We start from the raw sequence: 22,512 nt of genomic DNA on the forward strand, positions 1-22,512 counted from the left end.
TGGGGAGCTCCTAGAGGACTCCCCTTGGCTGCTCTGGGGTCCACCCAGAGGAGAGGCTGCCCTCTGGTTTTCAATGCTCCGTGCAGGCAGCTGGTAGAAGGCCAAAATGAGGCCCCATGATCCCCGAGAACTTTTAAATGGATACAAATTTCTTTATGAAAATGCAGAGCCACCCTTGACTAGCAAAGTGAGCATAGAGACTCCTGAGTACACCTGGCAGAGTCAACCCTTCTAGCTAGGCCTGCTCTTTCCCAACAAACTGCTAGGATGGGCAGGAAGGTGACGCAGGGCGAGAAGGCAAGGATGCAAGCACAGAGGGGCCCCAGTTGTCTCTGCAAAGATAATAACAAAGCTGAGAGCATAGCTCTGGGGAGAACAAAACGTTGCCTAAGAAAGGAAATGTAATCATAGTAAAGCAAGAGGTTGAGCTGTGAAAAATATGCACATAATCATAATACTGGCAATGGTGAAGGCGGAATTAAACAAATAAACAAAAAGTAACTCCCAACTGCGCACACAGCCCAGAGGAAGCATGAGATGGGCAGGTGGGGTGGGAGGAAGCAGATGTGTGGGGTCTGTGCCTCCCCAAGGTGAAGGGGTGACATGAAAGAGTGTAGAGGTCTAATCTTTGACAGTAGGAAATGAATAAATAATGCCTGAAATTGAAAAGAAAGAAATAATAGTATAACTGTTACTGTGAAATACAGAAGTAGGTGCCAAAAGAAACATCTAGAGGAGTTGAAAGAAATGGTCTCCAGAGAGGGAGACAGAGCATTCCTCTTTTATTGTTGCTGCAATTATTCTTAAAAAACAACAAAACCAAATGTGCTGCAGTTCCTAAATGCTTCCTCCCCGCTCCCACTACCATGACTCGAATTCGACCTTGCAAGACTGGCTAGACCAGAGGATGCACACTGGTACAGATAGGAACTGAAAATACAGGGAATCCAGGGCAGATGAGCCCTACAGGACCAGTGGTGTGAGTGGCGAAACAGGGAGGGTAAAGGGAGAATGGGCAGGAAAGAGGGAACCGATTACATGGAACCGTGTGTGACCTCCTCCCTGGGGGACAGACAACCGAAAAGTGGGTGAAGGGAGACGTCGGACAGGGCAAGATATGACAAAATACCCATTTATAAACTATCAAGGGCTCATGAGGGAGGGGGGAGCGGGGAGGGAGGGGAAAAATGAGGACCTAATGTCGGGGGGTTTAAGTGGAGAGAAAATGTTTTGAGAATGGTGTACAAATGCGCTTTACACAATTGATGTGTGTATGGATTGCGATAACAGTTGTATGAGCCCCTAATAAAATGTTAAAAAAAACAAACAGTTGTATGAGCCCCTAATAAATGTTTTTTTAAAAATTAAAAAACAAACAAATGTGCTGCCATCGAGTCCATGTGACTCGCAGCGACCCTACAAGGCAGGGTAGACCTGGCCCTGTGAGTTTCTGGGACGGAACTCTTTACAGGAGTAGGAAGCCCTGTCTTTGTCCTGCTGATTCTGGTTTCCAGCCCACCTCTTAACCGCTACGCCACTAGGACTCCTCTGTTAGAATCCTACAGGTGTTGTTTGAGGACTTAAAATCCTTAAGTGCATTAACTTTATTAAAAAGTAAAAAATTAAAATTAAAGAAAAAATGCTGGCATCTCTGATGAGAATTTACATGCTCGGCCCAGTCCATGAGGTTTTAGTCGGCCTAAATCAGAAAACCCATTGGGAGTGGAGACAAATACCCAGGGTCGATGAAAAAAGCTCACTCACACCCATTAAAAAAAAAACATTGTTGATAAAATAACTTATGATCCAAACAAACAAAAAGCTCAAGCTCCAATCTAGACCCTGGCTGCTTTCCTTACCCAACACGCCCATGTTTACTGAAGCTCCAAGGAAATCCTTTTAAGCCAGACATTCCAAGTGCTCTTCGGTTCAGTCCCACCCACATTACAGGACCTCTACTATGGGCTAGGCACTGTGCTAGATACCGTGTGCATGCAGAAGAAAAACAGCGAATAAGTAACGTCTCGACTTTCAAGACCTTTCGAGTACAGCAGGGGAGCAAGACCCATAAACAAACCATCATCATCTATGTCACCTGGAGAGAGAGAACTTTACAGAAACGCACCTGGATGCTGGGTTTGGAAGCTGCTTTTGGTAGGGTTGGCATGGGAAGGCCTGGCAGTGGAAGTCCGATGGAGCAAGCACTGCGTTGGGTGAGGGAGGCCAGCTGTAAGGTTCTGGGTGCAGGGGCTTTCAGGCAGAGGCAGTCGTCATGAGGCATACGGCAGCTCTTTTGGCCTGGCCGCCGCTGCCTCCCCTGCATTTGAAGTAAATGGAACACGGGAGGCACTCTGGGGGCTGTCAGTAACCCTCTCTTTAGAATAGAATACCTCTTTGTAGTAAAACCAGCTGGAATCATCAGAACCAGCTTGGCTCCAAAGTACCTTAATGTCAAGACATGGCCACATGATCAGCACAGGGAAGCTGCTTCCTATGTACCTTGCATTTTCCAGGGCAGTCGCACGTGCTGAATTTACAAAGGAGTTGGAGTGTGTTGTGTGTGCTTGGAAAAGCCAACTCTCTAGAGAGTGAGTGGATTTCCTGGTTCCTGATAGATGGGAATCCCAGAAACAAGAGACACTTACATTTCTTCTTTCTTGACAGTAAATATAAGAACATGTGCACCTGATTGTTCTAGTAATATAATGTGGCAGGTTTTATGGGTTTTTTAATTTCAAGAGAGATGAGTGAGAATCTCTATTTTATAAATTGCCCTCAATTGAACACCTCCACAATGAAACAGCTCATCACTGGAGATGAATGAAATGTAATAAGGCAACAGAAAGAGTCTGCAGGAAGCGGAATCTCCCTGGAAGAAATCGGAAGACCCCATCCCAAAGTGTTACAGTTACTCTCATTTCATTCAATTCCACATCAGACTATAATATAACCTAAACCAAAACCCAACTGACTGTTATCAAGGCAACTGAGACTCACAATCATACCACGGGGCAGAGCAGGCCCGCTCCCTACGGCTCCTCGGATGAAGTAATCATGAAAATAATGCTAAGGTTGGGGGGTGTCACCACAACACGAGGAACTGTATGTAAGGTCGCGGCACGAGGAAGGTGGAGAACCAGTGCTCTGGATGATGTGTAGATTTCCACCACCCCTTCCCTGGTTCACCTCGCTTGTTGTTATGACAATGCAACAGAGACCTGACAATCAATCTACTAGTGAGAACCCACCAGGAGCAAACCCAGGGAGCCACAGCAGCACACAGTGTGGAACGGGACTGGAATGTGGGCCCCCAGTCTGGAGGCACTCAACATGACACAAAACACGCCAATGACCATGGACATGGCGTAGGCTTGGATGATGTTTCACTATGCTGCAGACAGGGGGTTGCCCATGGGAGCCAATTTGAGGACAACTAAAATCATATTTAGATTTTCAAAAGTGAACAAAGACATGATATAAGGAATATTTCATGGAGAAGATAAAAAATCAATGTGTGTATGTACCATGTAACAAAGCACTGAAATCTATGAAGAAAAACTGAATTACAAGATTAAAAACCCAACCGTCGCAATATTCTTTCAACACACTTTTATCAGAATTGCTAGATCAAGTAGTCAAAAGTTAAGAAAAGGACCAAACAATGCAATTGTCTTATTTATCTAGTGCTGGTGTAACAGAAATATCACAAGTACATAGCTGTAACTCCAAATTCATAGTGCCATAAAGCTTAAGAAGAAGGCTTTTTCTTCTCTCTCTGGGTTCTGGAGGAAGGTCACATCACTCTTCACCTTCTGTTTCCTGGTTACTTGGAGTATCCACATGTTTGGACGTCAATTTTACCCTCTCTCTTAGTTCACTTGCCTGCTCTCAATTCTGACTCATAACAACCCTATAGGGCAGCGGTTCTCAACCTGTGGGTCCCGACCCCTTTGGGAGTCAAACAACCCTTTCACAGGGGTTACCCAATTCATAACAATAGCAAAATTAAGTTATGAAGTAGCCACAAAAATAATTTTATGGTTGGAGGTCACCACAACATGAGGAACTGTATGAAAGGGTCACAGCATTAGGAAGGTTGAGATCCACTTTCAAAAAGCTCCTTCAAAATGGAATTAAAAGAGATTGGAATTTTCCATGAATTTTTGAAGCTATCTTATACTTTAGGGAGACATAATTCAGTCCATAACATTGCACCCCTGTTGGTTTACAATCATAGCAATCATCAATGCATGCCATCATAGCAACCCTACATTCATCAGAACAAACACTGCCCACTCCTGTGCCAACCCCACAATTGATGTTTGAGCCAACTGTTGCAGCCACTGTGCCAATCCATCTTCTTGGCAGTCTATCTTTTCCCGACCCTCTACTTTACCAAGCATGGACTGATCTCTACTGATACCACGGCCAAACTATTTGAGTCAAAGTCTTGCCATCTTTGATTCTGAAAAGCATTCTTGCTGCACTTTTTCCAAGACAAATAGATCTGTTTGCTCCCCTGGCAGCCCATGGTACCTGCAAAATTCATTCTTTGCCAACACCATGATTCAAGGTATAAATTCTTCTTCAGTCTTCTTTATTCACTGTCTCGTTTTCACATGTATATGAAGCCCCTGAAACTCCATGACTTGGGTTAGGGACATTTTAGCCTTCAAAGTGATACCTTTGCTCTTCGATATTTTAAATAGATGTTGTGTAAATTAGCCCAATGCAGGATGTCATTTGCTTTCTTGACTGCTGTTTCCATCGCATTGATGGTGGGTCCTTAACAACATTTTAACAACTGGACCAATGATGTTGTCTAGTGGTCCAGTTGTGAAAATCTTTGTTCTCTTTGCATTGAGTTGTAATCCCTATGGAACGCTGTAGTTTTTTATCTTCATCAGTAAGTGTTTCAAATCTTCTTTACAATCAGCAAGCAGGGTTGTTGTCACCTGTATATCTAAGTTTGTTAATGAGCCTTCCTCCAATCTTGCTGTCATATTCTTCTTCATATAGTCCAGCTTCGCTATGAGTCAGAACTGACGATGTGATATTCCTGATATTGTTCAGTAATTCCCATATTCTATCAAGCCACCTTTCTTTGTAATGGGGGAAAAAAATCAGATGTCTTCCACAGCCAACTCACTGTCTTCCACATTTCTGGGCAGAGATTAATGAAATGAGAGCCTATAGAGGTGTATTAGTTTTTTGAAATATTTCAATTCAAATGCCTTCAATTCCTGAAGCCTTGTTTTTCATTAATATCTTCAGTGCAGCTTAAACCACTCTCTTCAGCACTATTAGTTCTTGTTCATATACTGCCTTCTGAAATGGTTGAATGCAATCCAATTCTTTCTGGTACAATGACTCTGTGTATTCCTTCCATCTATTTTTAATGCCTCTTGCATCACTCAAAATTCTGCCCATAGAATCCTTCAATATTGCATTCTTGAGGCTTGAAGTTTTTCTTCGATTTTTTTTTCCCAGCTGGAGATATGCTGAGCATGCACTTCTCTTTTGGTTCTCTAACCCCGGGTCTTTGCACATTTCATTTTAGTACTTTACTTTGTTTTCATGAGCTGCCATTCAAACGTTTTGTCCAGCTCTTCAATTCGCTTTAGCTTCTCTATGATGAAGAGTATGTTCCAGAGTCTCTTCTGATACTCTTTGATATTTTCTTTCTTTCCTGCTTTTTTTAACGGCCTGTTGCTTTGTTCATGTCGGATGATCTTGATGTCGTCCCACAGCTCATCACGTTTTCTGGCTTTCGTGTTAACATATCAAGTCTGTTTTTGAAATGGACTTGAAATTCAGGAGGAATATACTCAAGAACATATTTTAGCTCTCATGGAGTTAGGTTTCTTCAGCCTCAACCTGACCCAGAATTTGCATAGGAGCAGTGGATGGTTACAGTCAGCACCTGACCGTGTTTTGGTTGATGATTTTGAGCTTCTTCAGCATGTAGCTTCCCACAGTTGTAATTATTTTGATTTGTGTGTATTCTACCTGCAAGGTCCAATGTATTGTTGCTGTTTATATTGCTGAAAAAGGTATTTGCAATGAAAAAGTAGGTGGAGTCTTGCAAAATTCCATCATGCAATTTTCAGCATCATTTCTATCACCAAGGCCAAATTGATCTTTCCTCTTTGCTTCTAACTTTCCTATTCCAATCACCATCTTGACTATATGTTTGGTCAATTTCAGACTGAAGAAATTGCTAGAATTCTTCAATTTCTTTACCACTGGTGTTAGTGGCTGATGCGAAAACTTGAGTTAGTTATATTAACTGGTCTTCCTTGTAAGTATACAGATATTACCCAATTAGTGGCAGCATTGCACTTCAAAAGATCTTGCAATGTTACTTTTGAAAATAAATGTGATATCATCTTCAGTTTGCCCTTCCCAGCACACAGTAATTACTCTGCCATCCCCTGCAATCTCATTAATTCTGACTCATGATTGTCCAATTCAAAATAGCCTAATTTCAGTCACTATTTATCTTTATGAATTCCATTTCATTGTTAATGACTTCCAAAATTCCTAGAATCATATTCCCGATATTAGAGTTATGATTATTAATGAATGCTTGCAACGGTTTCTTCTTGACATGAGTCTTGCCCCAACAGCAAATAAAGGTCCCTAAAGCTTTGCTTCACCTACATTATAAAGGTCAACTCTTCTATGAATAGGGCTTATCTTCCAGTGTTTCACTGCTACTCTTAAGATGGTCAAAGGTTAATTGTTGGGAAGTGGACCACTTATTTCTCCTTCCTAGTCTGTTCTTACTTGTAAGCCATGCTGAAACCTGTCCATGAGTGACCCTACTTATATGTGAAATACTAGTGAGGCATAGCTTCCATCACAGCAATACACAAGCCACCACAGTACAACAAACAGACAGACTATGGTGGGTCCAACTCTTTGCCCTGGGCCCCCTAAATTCAGGTCCTTCCCACATTCAAAACACACTCACCTTATCACCTCACTGCGAACGTCTTAAATCAACTCCAGGTCTACAACTCTCATCTCTGGCCTTTCCTGCCTGCAGAATATGCCAAGAGGCAACAAACTGCATTTCCCCTGCCCCTTTCAGCCTAGTGGGTTGGTTTTCTGCTGTGACCCTTGGGTTGATCCATCAGTCACAGACTTAATCTCTTTAACAAAGGACTGTGTTAACCACATCTTTGGTGAACATACCAGTATGTGTGTCCTTAGTTTATACAAAAGAATTCTCCAAAACTTTACATTTGTTTTTTATTTTGCACTTGAATTCATTTGTAAGCCCTTTTAGCCACAAGAACCTGCATGACCCCTTTAAGATCTTGCTTAGAAACCTAATCAGCCAGATATTTAAGCTCATCTCGTATAAAGTCTACCTTCCAACAAACATTTAAACATAATCCAGGCAAGTCTTTGCCACTGCATAAAGAACATCACCCTTCCTCCAACATCCAATCACATGGTCAGCATGTTATTTTAAAGCCTCACTACAAGGACGTTCCACAGCCGTGTTGCTAGCAACACTCTATACTGATGCCATGTGTAGTTTCTAAGATCATGGAAATATGTGTGTTCTTTTCTTAAAAACCGTTTCATTGGCATATAATTCACATATCATACCATTCAATAGTTCAATTGTATTAAGAAGAGTCATACAAACATCACCACAATTATATAAGACTTTCTCTATAGTCCCCCTCACATCCTTTTACCAATCAAGACTTTTATTATCAGGCACTTTAAAAGTACTCCAGCCTCTAATCTTTACTCAATTCCAAAACCGATTCTCACATTTCAGGTATCAGTGAGAGCAGAATCAGCACACTATTCTTTAAGAACGAAATTCTAAACAATTAATTAGTTTAAACTAATGGACGTGGAACCCTCCATCAACAACTAAAGCACAATAGAAGAATTACAGAAGCATAATAAACAGTATGATAGTAATGATACTATTAAAAGGGTTATTAATATTACCAGTCTATTAATAACAATTATATTAATAGTTACACATTAAATAATCAATATAATAAAGTTTATCTTTTAAAAAAATCATTTTATTGCAGGCTCATACAACTCTTATCACAGTCCACACATACATCAATTGTATAAAACACATTTGCACATTCGTTGCCCTCATCATTCTCAAAAAATTTGCTCTCCATGTAAGTCCCTGGCATCAGCTCCTAATTCCCCCCCCTCCCTCCCTACTCCCCCCTCCCTCATGAACCCTTGATAATTAATATAAATTATTATTTTGTCATATCTTCCACTGCCCAACGTCTCTCTTCACTCACTTTTCTGTTGTCCATCCCCCAGGGAGGAGGTTATATATACATCCTTGTAATCGGTTCCCCCTCTCTACCTCATTCTCCCGATATCGCCACTCTCACCACTGGTCCTGAAGGGATCATCATTCTGGATTCCCTGTGTTTCCAGTTCCTATCTGTACTGGTGTACATGCTCTGGTCTAGCCAGATTTGTAAGGTAGAACTGGGATCATGATAGTGGGGGGAGGAGCATTTAGGAACTAGAGGAAAATTGTATGTTTCATCGTTGCCACACTGCACCCTGACTGGCTCGTCTCCTCCAGTTGCGTACAGATGGGCTTTGGGTCCCTACTCCACATTCCCCCTTATTCACAATGATATGATTTTTTTATTCTTTAATGCCTGATACCTCATCCCTTCAACACCTCGTGATCACACAGGCTGGTGTGCTTCTTCCATGTGGGCTTTGTTGCTTCCGAGTTAGATGGCCACTTGTTTACCTTCAGGCCTTTAAGACCCCAGACGCTATATCTTTTGATAGCTGGGCACCATCAGCTTTCTTTACCGCATTTGCTTATGCACCCAATAAAGTATATCTTAACAAATATCCAATAGTTGATTTTGTCTAGGCATATTCTCTGACCACGGTAAAGTAAGAAAGTCTTATATTAAACAGAAGGTAGGAAATCTAGAAAAAGTACCAAAAAATCATGAAAAGACTAAAAGGAGGGTACTATTAATTAGAAAATAAAGACAAACTAGAAAAGGTCAATGAAAAGAAAAAACTCTTAGAAGACTGGTGAAGAAAGTAAGAAGCATTAGAAGTAAGCAAAATAAACAAAAGAGATTGTAAAATCCAAGCAAATATTTTGATAATTTAGCCAATAAATGTTGAAAACGTAACGCAAAACAGAGAATTTCCCAGAAAAATTGAATTGGCCAAAACTGGCTCAAGAAGACAAAGAAAACAAACTGAACAGGAAATAGAGAAGGAAGGGGGAGGACAACTTCTACGTCTGTAACTCACTGACTGAAACCACATCAAGTGGATGCCGACTCCTATGTGAGGTCTACTGACTCAGCAGTGCAAAATGATGAGAAGAGTGGGTTGGATGCTGTTATAGTTTTGTTTCTCATTTTTAATTGTACTTTGTTTGTGGGGAGGGTTTGGTGGTAGTTATAAAATTCTCTGCAAGTGTCACAAGGCTCTTTGGCTCTACCAATTAAGTGCTGGGAAGTACCCCAACTCCACCAGTGAGCCTCAGCCGAAGGCACTGAGCTCTCTCACTCCATAATGGGTCAGCAAGTGGAACTCTGCGGACAAGTACCCGAGACTGACACCCTCTCCCTTAGATTTCCAAGGGCCAGTGAGAGTCCCTGGACATGGCCAGAACCGTGATGCCTTGCACGCACAGCCCCCTCTCAGAGCACACCGGTTCCAGGGCACCCTGCCTTTCACAAAGAGAAATGGACTCAGGGGGTTCCTGCTGGCTTCTCTGGGACCAGCCGCATTACTTCACGAGATGCCTTGCAGCACCCATCTCCACCCCCCTAGATTTGTGGGTCTGAACTCAACATTCTTCTGATTGGCTGAGGACCCTAGAGGCCACCGCCTGTACCTTCGTTCGGATGGTCCTTGAGACCAACTGACCCATATTCAGCTGCTGTCCACTTAGAACCCTTCTCCACATGCCCAAGGCTGTTCACCTTGGAGACCTGCCGAACTGGAGGTGCTTTTGAGATAATGTCAGTCTCACTGTCAAGTAGATAGGTAGATTTAATGCTCCAGAGCTCAGGAGAGATCTGGGTTGGAGATACATACTTGTGCGTTACCTGCATTTAAACCATAATTACAGCTGCAGGTGTGGCTGAAATAAGCTAGGGCTCTAGAGCCTTGATTCTCAAAGTGTGGTCTTGGACAAGCAACCTCAGCATCACCTGGGCACTTGACAGACATGTCAATTCCCTACTGGGGAGTACATCCACTGACACTGAGTCCAGACCTGCCCCCTTCGAGTTCCCAAGGCTTCATGGAAGCAGGCTGCCCCATCTTTCCCCTAGAGAGGATCTGATGGGTTCAGCCACCAGCCTCTGTGCTCACAGCAGAGCACTCTACCGCTATGCCACCAGGGCTCCTGCCCCCTGGGAGTGGGGCCCGGCAACCTGTGTGGTAACCTCTGTGGTAACAAACCCTTCAGGGAGTCTGATGCAGGCTTCAATTCGAGAGCCGCTGATACAGAGAGAGATGTCCAGGGGGGTTGGGCCTTGACTCAAGAACTCCAATGTTTAAGAGAAGGGGATGAATGTGCCTGCAAGGATGACCAAGAACTGCAGCACAAGAGGAGGACGGGGCTTAGGAGAACACTTAGAGAGAAGAGCTTCCTGAGGTAGAGAGCTGAATGCTACTGAAAGAGCTCTTGTGAGCGCTCCAGGGGAGCTAGAGTATGCTGCGATGAGGAAAGGCATTAATAGAGGCGTGTGGCACATAGAGACCCTTCTGAGCAGTTTGATTACGATGGGGAGAAAGAGGAGGTGGCACTGGAAGCCACAACAAGGGCACTAGTGAGAACAAGGAAGGGTCTGGGTGAGAGGAGGCCCTGAGTGACTAGACAATGCCAGAGACTAGACAATGGCCTACTTGGGGGCAATGAAGCCGTCTGCCTCAGCAGGAGGAGCATTTCATTACTGGTGGTGTTCCAGAATTGCCACACATGGTGGTAATAAAAAGCAGCTCAAACTCTAGTTGGCTTTATAATTACTTCTTAATTTTCTATAGACTACGTACCCCTTTGCTCACTGCCCCCATGGCAGACTGCTCCCATCGCCCTGCCTGATAGCAGCGAAGGGCACAGTTGAGATTTCTAAACAGGCAGGAGGGGATGGACCTGAAGCCCAGGTGGAGGGACTGTCCTTTATAACCAAAAGGAAGGGCGTAAACAAGATGGACACCGATGTGGCAGGCCTGATCTTTGATAAATGGTCACTGTGTTCCCCGGGAGGTCACCTGCAGGCTCGTCCCTATTGTGAGAGGGACAGACCACATCCTTTGGACCCTTTTGAATTAAACACCTGATTCGTTAAATCCGCAGTCAATAAACAACTTTGGGGTTGGATTCAACGACAGTGGTTTGGGTTTCTGGTTTGACTGATGATTTTGCTCCCCAGGGAGGAGGTCTGCCTGCTGGTGATAGAGATGTGCCGCCCATACAAACTTGAGCACACCTTAGGGAGTTCTTAGAGTAAAATAATAACTGGTTTTTGAACACGACTGAATTTCGATGTGGCTGACAACAGATTAAAAAAACAACAGATCGTTGTCTATTTTAATAGTTCTATTTCATCCTAAGTTATTTATTCTCTCAAGTCCTGATGACTTCTACACAAAGCAACTAAAGTCCATCTCTGGGATTTCAGAGGCACGGGCCAAAGCCATGGATAAGCAGCCAATCATTGTCCCCTATTCCCCTGGCCCCCAGACTGCAATGCTGTGCTCAGCAAATGCTGACTTCACAAGCTGCCACTGGTCCGGTCTCTCTCTCTCTCTCTCTCTCAGTTCATTTCTACATCCATCTCCTTCACTAAGATATCTCAATTGGCTATCATTGGATTAACCCACTAGCTTTTGCAAGGAGGGATTTCCAAGAAGAAGAATGTAGGAAATTAACCAAGATGTTCAGTGAAGTATACTGGTTTTATCAGCATCATTCATCGATCCGATTATTCACTCAACAAACATTTACAGACCAGATGCTATTCAGCAACGCTTGATATCAGATTAGTGGGCCACAGAAAGTCCTCTCAGCAGTCAGCATCCAGTAAAACAAGCAATTGGTTCCACAAAAGACAGGCTTATGGAAGCTGACTTTGATGACAGGAGGGAAAGAATTCCTTAGAATAAAGGAGATTAAAGGAGAAATAGGCTACCAAAAAAAACTCTAGGAGCAGAATCATGTTAAAGATGTGGCGACTGCGCCCTAGTTTTGCGTACAGGTAAAGGTAACCGCCACCTCTTTGGAATCAAGAACAAAGCGATAGAGGACTTGCTGATGCACTAGAGGAGGGCCAGACTCCCTCCACAGAGAGGTGGTTAAGTCTGCCCGTGAATTAATGTAAGCATGTGTTTAGGGCTCTTACAATCAAAAGCCTCAAGCACACCAAGACTGGGCTGCCCAGTGATACGGAACCAATCCTTTCTCATCTTTGCCTGCCTTGCTCCTCCCACCACAGCCTGTGCTTGGGCATCACGACCCATAGCCTGGCCACTGTCCAGGAAGCTCTGCACAGAGTCAGGCCCGCACACCCTCCTCAGGCCCTGAGGACATGATATGATGACCTGGGGTGTTTTAAAAGTGCCTGTCGGCAAACTTATGGCAGCAGCATACAGCAGATGGACAACAGAGATCCGCTTCCTCCTTCCTGTCCTTCCCTTTTTCTCTCCCCGGGTGAGGAAGGGAGGGAAAAACAGGAACCAACAAAAGGAAGATCTCTTGTAAGACAGCATCTTTCTGGTGTTTAAAAAAAAAAACAGACAAAAAAACAACTGAATAAGTTAAAAACATTTCTCATTGGCCTACCTTGTGTCTGTGGGATGTAAGGAGACAGGAGCTTTGACCTTTTCTTTTCATATCCTTTCTGGGTGATGTCCCCTGAAATCGCAAAGGAAACAGAAATAGGCTATGCATTATTCGTACTCTGTAGTCGTCCACTGTAAAAATAAAATTAATTACAGAGTGTTATAGGAGTAAAACATAGAAGGGGGATAAAAGTTTGGTTCTTTGCCAAGGATTCCGCTATGTGTGATTTTCCACAGGCTTGGAGCTAGTTGCTTGTGGAAAATTGTTGGGCTTGTCCTTAAACCAACCAATCTAGCACAGCAGTAGACTGCATACCGTGACAGGCACTGCCAAATTCCTAAGCATCCCAAAGAGTTGTTGGTATTTAACCCAAACCAAAGCCAAACCCACTGCTGTCCAGCCAATTCCAACTCAGAAACCCTATAAGGACAGAGTAGAACTGCGCCAAGGGGGTTCTGAATCTTTACAGGAGCAGACTGCCTCTTCTTTCTTGTGAGGGGCAGATGGTAGGCTTGAACTACCAACTACACAATTAGCTGTCATATGCTTAACGCAAGATACCACCAGATCTCTGATGATGGTGTTTAAGAAATCCTAAAAGGGGATGCGGCCAAGCTGGCATACGATTTTTCTCCAGTTTGATTTCATTAGTACAAGTGATTTGCAGGTTCAATTACAAGGAGAGTGAGGAAAGACAGGATGGGAGAGGCACTTCAAAAGTTCAAGGGAAAATTCCATTATGTTGTCATTCCATTTTTCCATGGATTTGTTTAAGTCTCCTTGTATTGTATTGCTATATATAAAAAAATTGCTGTCATGTTGATTCTAGCTCAGAAAGGCCCTAGAAGCACATAAAACTGAAGGTTTAGTTTAAAAGAGAAACTGATGCTTGAGCATTGGGATGAAATATTTTAAAGGTCCTTTTGGACGAAGAGTCCACATGAATCACAGCCTCCTCTACCCTGAGACCAGAAGAACTAGATGGTGCCTAACTGCTATCAATAAGCCCTCACAACAGCAGATGCCACTGTTGTCAGGTCTAGAGGGTGTCCACCACAGCATTAGAATGACAAACTTCAAAGACAAACAGAGAGCCAACTTACAGGTGGAACAAGACTTAGAAGAACCCCTGAGGTGATCGCCCTAAGAAACATTCTTTCTTGAAACTGAAGACACCCCCAAGGCCACCTCCCAGCCAACTACTCTGCAAATCCCCACTGCCATTGAGTCCACTCTGACCCCTAGTGGCCCTACATAGGGTTTCCAAGGTAACAAATCTGAATGGGACAGAGTCTCTCATCTTTCTTCCAAGGAGCGGTCAGTGGGGTTGAACTGCTGACCACGTGGTTGGTAGTCTAATGCTATACAGGATCCTCCAGCCAACTGACAGATGGGACTATAAAACAAACACAAGTGAAGCATGTGCTCCTCAGAATGGCCAACTATAGTAACCAAAAGAGAAACAGCTGCCTAAAACCCAACATGAGAAGGCAGGGAGGGGCAGGGAGAGCAGGCAAATGAAATCAGGGAACCCTGATGAGGTTGTGGGAAGACTAGAATCCCATCGACTGCTGGTGGGATTATAAATGAGTACAAACATTATGGAAAACAGTATGACACTAAAAAGACCAGGCTCACTGGTTGGATAGGAACTAGTGGAACCCCGGAAATGATGGCCCTTAGTCACTCTGCAGGTCTGGAACCAAACTCACCCCATGGCTCAATTTTCAGCCAAACAACAGCCAAGACTATGAGGGAAACGATAACATTAGGAAGGTATGCACACCTTAGAAAAATCAACCATTTGAGAGAGAAAGGGAAGCATTCACCCAAGGATCAAATTCAGAAGGGCCGGGAAAGGAGGAGGAATGGAAACTGGAACACTGAGGAGATAAGGGATGTTCACTCTGGGGCTTCCTACCAATGACATGGAAATGTGTACGGGCTGTTGACTAAAAAGCAGATTTGCTCTGCAGACTGACTCAATCCACAATTAAAAGTTGTTTTTGTTTTTAAAGAAAAAAACAAAACCAGCATGGTGCTTTCTCATAAAGTACAAAACAAGCAACAGCTAGAAATATTTGATCCACCAACACCACTCCCAAATATACACCTCAAAGACCTAACATTAGGGCTACAAATACACATGCATGCCTACCTCCACTGCAATACTATCCACAGTAGTAAAGAGATGGGACTCAGCTAAGTGCCCATCATTGAACACACGGTTAAGCAATACGAAGTACATAAATACAAGAGTACTTCACAGGTATAAAAATAACGAGGGGGCTGGGAAACATAATATTGATGAATCTGGAAGGCACTATGCTTGAGTCAGTCACAAAGGGGCAAATACTATCTGATGCTATACTTTAATAAAAATACAGAACTAGGTATTAGTACAGAAATCACTGTGCTGCAGTGGTTACCAGGGATGGGAGGGAGAATAGTATTTTTGTTTACTGAAGAGTTCAATTAGTTATCGCAATGTTGTTTTACTCACCCTTGTAAACCAAACAGTACTATGGAGTCAATTCATGGCTGCCCTATAGGACAGGGTAGAATGGCTCCTGTGGGTTACTGAGATGGTAACTCTCTACGAGAGTAGAAAGCCTCATCTTTCTCCCATGGGGCTGGCAGGGGGTTTCGAAAGGCTTACCCAGCAGTTAGTAGCCCAATGTGTAATCACTACACACCACCAGGGCTCCTCACACAGATGCACCTACACACATACACATATCTTCCTCTAACATATGAGCTGCAGGTGAGTATTCATATGTGCACCTACTCCTTACTTACCATCACTTTTCACATTTACAACCATAGAAGTACATCTACTATGCAGCTATTTTGCACATTACATTAATGATGTATGTCTGGCATTAACAAATGTCGAGGTGCAACCATCTAGCTCTGATGGTTAAAGCCATGTCAAATGGAAGGGTTTGGCAGTTACGCACAGGTAAATTTTGGCAGTTATATAACAATACATTCATCTTCCATTTTCACTTATGTCGCTTTTCACAAAATAACCTTGTTTGTGGAACTGAACCAAGTGGATAAAGGAGTGGGTATATCATCAGCAAAGGGGGCTGGGTGAAAGATACCTCCTAGATTAGTGGTTCTCAACCTTCCTAAGGCCGTGACCCTTTAATACAGTTCCTCGTTTTGTGGTGACCCCCCAACCATAACATTATTTTTGTTGCTACAGGTTGAGAACCGCTGTCCTAGACCTATCCCAACACTTCGTAGGTTAGCTTACTGGGTTTCGAGGCCCACGATCGATTGGCACACCAGTCCATGAGTGTATATTCTACACCCTAGTTTGGTGGCCTGTGTCTGGAGTCTTAAAAGCTTGTGAGCTGCCATCTGAGATACAAACTACTGGTCTCTACACCTTTGAGACAAAAGAGAAAGGAGGAAACCAAAGATGCAAAGAAAAAAGGCCGTCTAGAGGACTGACGACTGGCCTACATGAATCAGAGTTCACCCGTCCGAAGACCCGAAAAACTGGATAGTACTTGGTTACCGCTAACACCACCAACCATTCCGACTAGGAACATGACAGAGGGCTCCCCATGGAATGAGAGAAGAATATAAGACAGAACTGAGGCCACTACAGCCCTTTCAACTTGGTCCTGAAACTGCTCCAGAGGTCATCTTTCGACCTCATGGACTGACTCGTAAAATAAGCCATGTCCCCCAACAGTGCTGTTCCCCTTATTAAAATAAAAAAGGCATCTCTGTGAAGGCAAATGGTCAACATTTCCCCGAAAGCAAAGATAAGCAGCTACAGGGAGGGAAGTTAGGCTAATGGAAACTGAACCCGAAAAATACAATCAGTGAGCAATATGCACAGAAATTGTTTAATGGAAACCTATTTTCTGTGTTAAGTGCTCACCAAACAAACACACACAAGAATGAAGGGCTCCCTGAACTACATAACTATCCTCTAGTTCTTTAATATTTTCTCCCCTTACTATTATGGTTTTTATTTTACCTCATTAATCTTGTTAAATTTGCATGTGTTCATTTGTATAATTAAGACGGTTCCATACATGAAAGCCAAGATAGATAACCCTTCAGAAACCGTAAAGGGAGTAATGGTTCCCTAAGGGTATGGGAAGGGGGTGGGGTAAGCAGCTGGTAGCACTGAGACTGTATAACCCCATTCCAGGGACACAAATAACAGAACTGTAAGTAGATGGATATATGGGATGGTGTAAGATGCAGCAAAAACTACATATATAAAGGGTTCCTGGGGATGGGGTGGGGAGGGAAGGGATACAGGGGAGCTGATATCAAAGAGTTCAAGAAGAAAGAAAATGTTTTGAAACTGGTAGTGGTAGCAATTGTACAACACTGCTTGATGTGATTGAACTATGGAATGTTATATCTGTAAGAGCTTGCAATAAAATGATTAATAAAATAAATTAAATTAAACAAAGCCTCTAAAACTCCAAAAGAAAAAGAAGGAATGAAGGGCTCTTAGATGTAGATATGCTAAAATAATAAAATGGTCACAAGATGACAGGCTTTTTTAAAAAGCAATATACTAACCGTTTCCACAGCATGACTCAATTTGAGGCATAACAATATTTTTATGTACACATATGGACACACAGAAAAATCTGAATATTTATCTACATGTTAGCAGTGGTCAGCTATGGCTTAGGAGATCATGGATTTTTACTTTTTAGCCCTGACCCATTTTGTTTGCTTTTATTTTCTCTAACTTTTCTACCATGAAGATACAATAAGCATTTCATGCTTTCGATCACGGCTACTTACTTGACTACACAAACAAATTCAATCATACTTGGCTCCCCGTCTCAAGTTCTCTATGAATACAGAAACCTGCAGCGCAGTTTCTGAAATTAAAACACAACCCTTTTGCAAATTAGGCAACTCAAGAGTCTAGGTAATCTCGAACAATGAATACAATTAGAGAGCAGGCAAGCAGGGAAGTCTATGTTGACAACAGGAAATCTCGTCTTCTATTACAAAAGAAATAATGGGGCATTCTCCAGTTCCAGTCCCCACTCACCAGGTCCCCAAGCTCTACCGCACACACAATCCACCCACAAAGACCACTACGGCTGGCTCGGAACCCGGCCGATAGAGCGAAAGGCTTTTAAACGCTTTCGGGCCGTCTCAATTACTCACTGTCAGTGAATGATCGTGGGACAAACTGTTGGGCTTGGTATCCTGGACATTAATCAGCTACTAACCATCTCGGGCTGTGAAAGAGGTCAATCAAGAGAGTCTAATTCAGCCCTGCAATTAGCACAGACCCATAAATGATCAAAGCGGGCGAGGAGACCTAGGGGAAGCTGAGCTGCGGTGAGACCGTGGGGACCTGGGCTGAAGGAAGAGCCACACCGACACTTCACAGGGCCCTCCCCCGTTCTCTCCAATGAGAACGGACCCTGTGCACAAGTCGCCCTCCTCTGAGCGGTCTTCCCTGTCCTTCCTCCTACCGCTCTGCACACACGTCGAAGACGGCACTTAGCACACCACTGGTGTCTTAATGATTTGTTTATACATCTGTCTCCCTTCTCGACTGTGCACTTGAGGGCAGGGATTACATTTTGTTCCTCTCTGCTACTCGCCCACAGCCTGGCACAATAGATACTTGTTGAATGGGTGACTGAATGAATGAGCAAAACGGAGGCAGAGCGAGAACACTCAATCAAGAAGACATGTGTACTTGGGTGGAAAAACTGGTAATGAGCGGTTCTTTACTGCAGCAGGAGCTGGCAGGACGGGGAGAGAAATGTGGTGAAGTTTACAGAAACCTGTCCACTAGACCTCACAGGTGGCTGGAAAAGCAACCCCTGGGTGTGCTTGGAGAGGAAGACGAAGTATATTCATCACTGGGCACTCCAAGCCACGGGGCTGCCACCACTGGCCCAGACGCATCCCGCCTGAGAGCACGGCCAGGCAGAAGGAATTTAGGAAGGCTGGTGTTCCACATCGCGGCAGCTGTCCACTGAAGAGTTAAAACATTCTCACCACCTGTGGGTCAGCCGCCTTCGCTGCACTAAAGTGATGTTGTCCAAACCTGCCCAATATTTAAGAAATCACTTGAGGAACTTGTGAGAATACAATTTCCCAGGCCCTTCCCATGGAGCAAGCATCAGCTTCACTGCGAATGAATTGAGACCAGGCGAACTGTATTTGGGTAAGAGTTGCTGCCTTGGAAACCCACAGGGGCAGTCCCACCCTGCCCGACAGGGTTGCTATGAGTTGCAGTTGGCTCACTGCTAGGTTGGCATCGACTCGATGGCAGTGAGTTTGGTTAACGTGTTGATGGTCTGTATTGGGCAGTGAGGGAGTGAAGCAGCTTCGGATGCGTGACTTAAAACCTAGGACCAGGGTGGGGACTACTAGCACCTGTCCCTGGCATGTGGCTGGTCTGGGGTGAGGAAGGTACCAGATATAGGGTGCCTCAGTTGACTGGCTTTGCTGTCTCCAGGGAGAGCCAGGGACCTGGGGAGGGGCTCAGACACTAAGCCACACCCCAGTCATTCTTCCTCGGGCAGACTTTTTGCCATCTGGCACCTGGTACTAAAAACAGTGTGGTAACTATACCTGTATTAAATTTGCATTCAAGTGGCATATGTTGAAGTTAAACCTGTTGTTCAAGTTTTTTTTTTTTTTGAGCATTAAGCAAATCCAGAGCACTTAGTTGTCCCTTCCCACTACGATACCGTATCTCTCCACTCGTGTGTGCACTCAGAAACATAGCCTCGCCCTGGGGTCTGCAGTGCCTGGTGCGTGCGAAGACGCCTACCCTAGTCTTGGTGAGACAATACCAACCCAAAGCACCACGAGACGAGCCCTGAGTAGGCGAGACGCACGAGACTCGGGACGGTACGCTAGCACCAGCGCTGCCCAATCCCGACCACCCTGTACGGGTGTATGGAGCGAGGAAACCCGAACAGGGTGGAGCAGAGAGGAAATATACACCCGACTCCTCTCCTCCCCACCTGCGGTCAATGGAAGTGGCTTGGCAGAAGTCCTCTTCAAGCTGAATGACAAACAGTGAATCAATGAGTATGAATGGATATCAGCAGCAGGCAAGCCTGCCAGCTCACGGCCTCTTAAAGCCAGAAGGTCAGAGGGAGAGCAGTCCTGCCATGAGTCAGCGGTCAAGTCTCCAGGCAGGAGGCAGTACTGTCCTGTGGCTAAGAATGTACAACCAGTGGAATTAGACAAAGCAGCTTCAACTGCCCAGCCTTACCCATTGCCTGGCCACATGGGGGGCTTAAGAAAACTGGTGAAGAAATGGAACTTGAAGACACTTGCATTTCCCCCCAAACTTTATGAAATCCGCTTAGAGTCAGATGAGTTTTAACTTTGCCTCTCATTGAGTCTTAGTTTCCATGACTGAAGAAAACGGAATGAAGTCTATTTTATAGGGCTGGTATTGTAGTTAGAAGTAGAGTATGAAGTTTGAGATAGAGAAAACATTATCAACAAAAGTTTACTGGAAGCCTACTGTGGGGAGGGAGACAGCTGCAAACACGCGTTACAACCCTCCACGATGGAACTGCCTGAGGGCAGCCCCCTCAGTGGACGCACAGTGAGTGCAGGAGGAAGCGTGGCTATCTCTGCCTGGCTGGGGGAGGTGGGCAGAGGGACACTGCTTTGGGTCTGACCTTTCATACTAAAAACAGAAAGAGGATAGGGACCCCTAATGATACACCCTCATAGTGACTTACTAGTCTTGCTCTCGCTCTCTCTCTCCATGGCCACATTTAGTAGAGTCAGAGAAGTACGGCCACCCTATGTAATGCCTGCAGGTGACTTGGCACAACACCCTAAGCAACTGGGAGCTACACAAACACAGGGTCTGAACATTCTGGAAGGTCAGCAAGTCACACGTGTAGCTTATACCAGAGACCATCTTGACAGAGAACAAGGAGGGCAGCTCCTGCCATATAGACACCCTTTCTGCTCCAGAGGAAATACAGAGATTCGAGCCATGGCAGTCCCGCCTCAAAGTCACACGTAGTCAAGCTGTGGTGCCAGTGGCCGGGGGCACACTGATTGTGCAGGGACACCTTGTGAGTGCCCCTGAATGGCACCGGAGGCTAGCGGAGTTGAACAGCCGAACGAAAGGCCCGGCCTTTTGCTTTCTACCTCAGAACCTTGACGCTGAGGGCTGGTTTTCTCACAGGGGTGACCCTTCTACTTTCCTCTTCTTTCAACGGCTCTCCATCACAGTCTAACTTTTTACAACAATCCGCCAACAATCTGTTTGATTTGCCTAAAACTTTTCCTCAAACAACAGGAAAGGTATTGCTTTCAGGACAGAACAGGAAACTGAGGCATGAAAAGTTAATGTCTTGTTAAGGATACCCAACTAGACCCAGGGTCTGGGCCTTTTTCTTGTCCATTGTTATTTATCTTTGGGGGCCCCGAATCGGAAGCAGTGCTTGGATGTAACTAACCTGCTAGTCACTGCAGAGGCAGGCAGGGTTCCGCCGCTGTTGTACATGGGGTCCCCGTAAGTCAGAACTGACTCGGTGGCACCTGACAACACAGTTCACAACCCCAACATCACAGAATAAACAATGTCTATGACTCACTCTGAAATACAGATGGCTTTCCAGTAGGCACTGCAATTCTTCTCCTTTCCTAACTAGGGCCCTTTGTGAACATCTCGTTTAATCCCTATCATCTTTTCAATGAGAGACCGTCAACAATGGAAAGTATATGCTACTGCTGGTAAAGACAGAGCACGAGGTCTAATGTTAGAGGAGGGTTACGGTTTTAAAAAGGCACTGCTGGTAGGGCCGGTTCCTAAACCCGGAAGCACTGGTCTACCCAACAAAACATGTGCAAACACGTCTCTGTGATCAGAAGATGCCTGGAGACCAGTTCTCTCGATAATGTGCTTGTCTGGATCTCATTAGGATGATGTCATAAAAGGGGGAGGGGTGTCCCAATGCAAACAGTGGCTTTGAGGGGAACTGTGAGCCGGTTCGAGTCAGGGCAGGGAGGCCCTCCTGAAGGCTATGGTGATTGGTTTTGGAATTCCAGAGTCTTTCTCAGAGGCAAAGGCGCTTATTATGAAAAAGTGTTAAGAAAAAGGGACACTATTGGTGAAAAGAAGGCCAAGAGAAATGTCTGTGTGTCCTTGGTGACAATGAACCTGTTCACTCTTGCGGCTGTGCTATGAGAAACCTGACCCCATGTCCCCTCTAGCGCCAACATCTTTTTGTCCCCCCAAACTCAAAGAACATTGAAAAGGAGCACGATTTGGGTCCCCCAAGGAGGCACCAACCACCATTTTGAAGTGGTGTAAGTCAAGCATCCTTCAGGGGATGGCCGCTTCAGACCCAGACGGCACCAGCACAGGCCTTGACGGGGTGCACATCGAGAAACACTAGCTCACATTTTGCTGTTTTTGTTTACTAAAGAGTTCTACGATGTTGAAGCAACCCTTAGAAATCAGTCCTAAATAGTCACCGGATGGGACTGGAGCTTTTCTGTTAAGGAATACAGTGAACCCTCGCCACTTCGCGCTTCGACTTGCGCGGCTTCACTCTATCGCGGTTTTTGCGTAACAGCACATGCTCTGTCATTACTGCCACTGATTGGCTCATACTGTACACGCTTCTGTCTGCATCGCTACGTATCGGAGCTACATATCA

General features: G+C 44.6%; 1 protein-coding gene across 1 annotated transcript in view; it reads right to left on the bottom strand.

Moving 5' to 3' along the window:
• DIP2B (disco interacting protein 2 homolog B) overlaps positions 1-20,602 on the bottom strand; it is a 129,188-nt gene extending 108,586 nt beyond the window's left edge. Inside the window, exons 1-2 of the mRNA XM_045287226.1 lie at positions 20,575-20,602; positions 12,848-12,919 (exon numbers count right to left, since the gene is read on the bottom strand). Of these exons, the coding sequence (XP_045143161.1) occupies positions 12,848-12,919; positions 20,575-20,602 (100 nt within the window). The remainder of the gene's footprint in view (positions 1-12,847; positions 12,920-20,574) is intronic.
• Positions 20,603-22,512: the final 1,910 nt, after the last annotated feature.

The sequence above is a fragment of the Echinops telfairi genome, unplaced genomic scaffold (genome assembly GCF_000313985.2).
Source record: "Echinops telfairi isolate 266 unplaced genomic scaffold, ASM31398v2 ScPeMD7_12;HRSCAF=54, whole genome shotgun sequence".
Lineage (NCBI taxonomy): Eukaryota > Metazoa > Chordata > Mammalia > Afrosoricida > Tenrecidae > Echinops > Echinops telfairi.